Genomic DNA, 4,861 nt, shown 5'->3' on the forward strand with positions numbered 1-4,861 from the left:
AAGACAATGAAACGTCAATATATTTACATAATATGGGGATTATTATGCCCCAACACTATCGAAACACACTTTAAACCACTATCAGATTAAACAATGGGGATTATTATGCCCCTGAAACACTGATTAAAAACGCAATTGATGTCGTTGTGTTGACCTCATAAACACGATGAACTGATATGTGGTAATGAAACAGTCTATATATACTCTAAGGCACTTACAATATTAAATCAAGATAAAAACGTATGCGATTGAAATATTCCTATGTACAATAAACACTAAATCTTCATTCGAGTAATGCTTGTTGAGCTTGCTGTATCGTTGATAAAGATGTTCTGATATAGCGAGTATAACACTGTGAACTCCACCGTCCGAGTGTCTGAATAAGGTGATCTTCAATTTTTGAACCTGCTGTGGTACTTGCTCCAATGCGAAAGCTGTGACCATTATATAAGTCTGAGTTGTATCCAAGTACGGCAAGTATGTTTTTTAGAGAAGAAATGAAGTAGTTTCGTGTTAAAGCTTTCCTATTTTCCATCACAAAGAAAGCGTCTTGTGATTTACTATCTTTGAATTTCCTAGAACGATAGTCCATGTAACGTTCCAGAGATAAGACTGGACAAACAGAAACTCCCGACGCAAATAAATGAATGTCAACACCTTCACGGAATGGGTCTGTTTTCGAAGCTTTCAAATGAAAAGTAACTTTATCCTTAAGGAATCGGATGTCTTCGATACTCACATTGCATTCTGAATCAAACGAATGTAGTACTGTAAATTCCCCACATCGGAGAAATCCAAAATATGCCGTGACACACGCTGCTTCCAGAAGAATGTCTACATACGGAGTATAATACCCTTTCCTCAACAACTGACAAATGTCCTTGAGTATCGTGAAGGTAATTGGTCTAGGTTTTGTTGATTTTTTCTCATTTTTCTTTATTCCTCTATATAACGCATCGAGTCGATAAAGTTTATCAGAACTGCCGCTAAATATTGAAGTCTTCCCATTCTCTAAGTATTTATATCGTATTCCACATATATACATTTTAATAGTAGAACATTTCAACTGTAAGTTTTTAAAACAATGCGTAGCGAAATGAATAAGAGATTCTTCAGTTAACGGAGGCATGTCTGAATTTAGCCAAATCACTCCAGTCATTCGTAAAAAGGTTGCATAGGCAGAATACCCACACTCATACTGCGTACGTGTTCTAGGAGCTATTGAAGTTTTGAGTAAACAACTTACACTATTAGTCAATTTCACATTACGAGTGAGAAGTGCGGACAAATCATGGCTTGTGCATCTGCTTCCGGCGCTTCTTTCCGGAACGTCTGAAAATCAAATCGAGAAAGTGAATCTGCAATCACATTTTTAACACCAGGGATATGCTTACTTGAAAATGTAAAATTGTTAATTGCAGCTAACCAAGTGAGTTTACGCATTAGTTTCATAATATCTTGCACTTTGGAGCGTCCCTTGTTTATAATATTAACAGTAGATTCATTATCACAATGAAAAACTATTCGTTTTCTCGTCCAAAGTTTGCCCCAAAGTACTGCCGCCACTACAATTGGATACAATTCTCGGAAAGCCATAGACATATCAGAATCAAGTATATTTGTAACTCTGGTGGCCAAGAACTACAAAACCAATGTCCCTTGAAGTAACCTCCAAAGCCAAGTGTTGAAGCAGCATCTGTAAACAATTCGAAATCCGCTGAATTGGTAGTGAAAGTATCATAGAAAAAGGAGACGCAGTTCCACTGCTTAAGAAAAATTTACCACATCTTTAAATCATCTCGACATTCGGCTGACAGTGTAACATAGTAATTGAGATTGTTAACTTTAGTCGATAGGTTAATGAGATAAGTTACAAAAGTCCGTCCAGGTATAATAACTCTTGCGGCAAAATTGAAATGTCCCAAGAGTTGTAAAAGTTCTCGTTTTTTAATAGAACGTCGACGTAGAAATGTTCCAATGAAATAAATAATGCGTTCAACTTTATCTTGTGGAAGTCTAGCTTCCATCTTATCTGTATCTAATATAATTCCGAGATACTCTAGTGTGGTATGTGGACCTACAGTCTTTTTCTTAGATAATGGTATATTCAATCTATTAATAATTAAAGTGATAAGTGCCATAGTTCTATCTCCTGAAGTGTCTGATGCTTGAACAGTTAAAAAATCATCAAGCAGATGAAGTATAACTGGAATATTGTAATTGTTCTTGGCTATCCAACAAATTGCCACTGACAAGTTGTCAAATATTTTAGGTGATGATCGTGAGCCAAAACAAAGACGCACATAATAGTAATATAAATTTCTCCATTTAATACAGTATAAATGATGCTGATCCCTTTTGATCCCTATTTGCTTGAATGCATCGGCAATGTCCGCCTTATTTAGTATTGATAATCGTCCGAATTCTTTAATTGCGTTGATTGCATCATCTATTTTAACGTATGACAGCGAGCATTGCTCTTTATCGATTAAATCGTTAATACTAAAATGATCTTGACTTTCATGTGGAGACGACAGATCAACTATTAACCTCTTTTTTCCTGAATATTTGCCTTCCACTATACCTATTGGGCTCACACGATACCTATCAAAAGGGAGCTTTTTGAATGGCCCAACTAGATAACCTTTATCGACCTCTTGTTTAATTATAATATCAACGCTGTCTGGATTTCGGAAAGCTGATTGTAGATTTTTACATTCAACTGTTGGTAATTCTGTTTTCGACACCATGGTATCAAAAGCGTTTGTTATACCGTCTAATAAATATTTTACAAAATTTCTATCCGGATGTTTTGCTAATTCTTTTTCAAGGTTATTTACATTGATGCAAGAAAGTTGATAATCATCATTCATATCGAGTCACCTAGATGTTTTAACGTTCGGCTTATCAGCAGTTTTGTTTTGATTACTAGCACTGGTATCCTTGTTGTTACCACATGTCTTGAAACCGTGACCTCTACTTTTACACTTGATACACGCATGTGTAAACTTGCATCTTTCCATTTGCATGTTCCATAATTGAAATTATTACAAAGGTCAAGACCCTCTGCTTGAATGATATTTCTCCCATGCCTATCTTTTGATTTATCTACAACACGACCGTTCGTCGTGGCTTGTGGGGCGAAAGGAGGAGTTTCTTGATAAACTTGTTTTTGGCAGAATTTCGTTGTGTGGTCGTAATCTCCGCATAGTGCACATTCTCTACTTTGTAACCCATTCATAACTAGATGTAATAGACGGTCGTCTACCTTTCCCCAGTTAATTGCAATATTATGTTCAATAATAGCAGTGGCGGCCTTAGCCGAAAACAATTGTGGTATTTGTAAAATCTTTGTCCGTAGTTATAGGCTATATCATTTATATCGGCCTCGTACTGATCTAATTCATCTCGCCGTTGAGGATATACTTTACAGATAATATTCCTAAACTTCCTGAAGGCCTTATTGAACTCATCAAGGGTCAATGTTTTCTCTAGACGAGGATCCTTAGGAGCAGATAACTCTACAGTTAGCCCTTCAGAAACGACAGTGCGTGTTTGGGGAACCTCATTTTTTGGATACAATAAAAGAGAAAGGTTTATATCCTTACCTTCTAGAATTTGCTTTCTTAAAGAAGTAGACACGTAGTCCATTTTTGGTAGGTCCTCTGCAAAAACAATCCCTTTAGAAGTGTCAACTTGTCTTTGGAAGGTTTGTTCCGCATTTACAGAAGAGATTGGGGTCATGTGTCCGTATGTGGCTTGATATGCCGAGGCAAAGTCATAGTTTGACTTTAGATTCTGCAGACTACTGTTTGATGAAGCATCTTTATTGGCTAGAAGTCCTACAACCATAGATGACATAGCCGACATAGCTTCATTTGCCGACTTTAGTGCGGAAGTAGAATCCTTTAGCATGTCTGCTGTTTGTGACTTTGTATTGTTTTCATTTACTGGTTGATCAGTGTCCACGTTAGTTTGATTTTCGGCAGCAACTGTCACTTCATCTGTATTACTTGATTCCGTAGAACCATTTTGACCACATTCTGTTGAACTTGCTAAGTCCTTTTGATTGACAAAATACAATTGTCGAATCATGTCTAATCTCCAAGTAGATTTCACTGTAATCCCCATACTTTTTAAATGGGTAACATACTGTTCTTTGTTCCAATGCATTGGATCATTTGGATCATGTCGCGCTGGTCGCTTTCGACTACTCATTGTTGAAAGATATTGATAGTCCAGTAAATATGAATTTTGTGTATAAAGTTAATCATGAATGAAAATGAAATGATATAGAGTTTAGTCTATATAGAATCGACCACACTACTCCATTGCAAATTAATAATGGCATCGGTCACGTGCTATATGACTTCACTCTTCATGCATGAGGCACCATAAGGTGCACGCGTGAAAAATAGTTTTGTGTGTATAAAATCAATTTATTAAGGTGAACCTATATAAATAACCATCTAATGGACAATGCGTTCGTCGAACAAGCAGATGAGACGGCATTGTACGGTTGTTTGTACGGAAGTTTGTGAAGCTTATGTATCCAATACAAGCAAGGTAGGTACTCCGATTCCTGCTCAATGTAATTTTCATCGAGGCCATTGAAGATTTATGATAATGAAACACAGCATGGGGGATTCAGGTTGTTAATATTTTCTATTTTACAACCATTGAATATTTATAATAATGTTTTTCGTGAACTATACCAAATCTAATGATACCATTTTATAATTGTACGGTAAATGAATTTCGATTGCCGGTAATTTTGCACGTCCTTTTGTTTTTGATGTTAGTGGAAAGCCTTTTCATAAGAAGTTGAACATCATCTACTTATCTTGTATCTCAATGAATG

General features: G+C 36.3%; 2 protein-coding genes across 2 annotated transcripts; both read right to left on the reverse strand.

Moving 5' to 3' along the window:
- Positions 1-283: 283 nt before the first annotated feature.
- Positions 284-1,045, reverse strand: LOC134699846 (uncharacterized). The gene has a single exon (XM_063561254.1). It carries the CDS (start codon positions 1,043-1,045, stop codon positions 284-286), a length of 762 nt encoding a protein of 253 aa, XP_063417324.1.
- A 733-nt stretch (positions 1,046-1,778) lies between these two features.
- LOC134699847 (uncharacterized) lies at positions 1,779-2,873 on the reverse strand. Its single transcript, XM_063561255.1, has one exon. It carries the CDS (start codon positions 2,871-2,873, stop codon positions 1,779-1,781), a length of 1,095 nt encoding a protein of 364 aa, XP_063417325.1.
- Between the last annotated feature and the right edge of the window lie 1,988 nt (positions 2,874-4,861).

This window comes from Mytilus trossulus, unplaced genomic scaffold (assembly GCF_036588685.1).
Source record: "Mytilus trossulus isolate FHL-02 unplaced genomic scaffold, PNRI_Mtr1.1.1.hap1 h1tg000085l___fragment_1__unscaffolded, whole genome shotgun sequence".
NCBI classification, from domain to species: domain Eukaryota; kingdom Metazoa; phylum Mollusca; class Bivalvia; order Mytilida; family Mytilidae; genus Mytilus; species Mytilus trossulus.

What these genes read in the sequence shown, in the direction of transcription:
- LOC134699846 (XM_063561254.1), bottom strand. Translation starts at nt 1,045, where the DNA reads ATGTATATATGTGGAATACGATATAAATACTTAGAGAATGGGAAGACT.
- LOC134699847 (XM_063561255.1), bottom strand. Translation starts at nt 2,873, where the DNA reads ATGAATGATGATTATCAACTTTCTTGCATCAATGTAAATAACCTTGAA.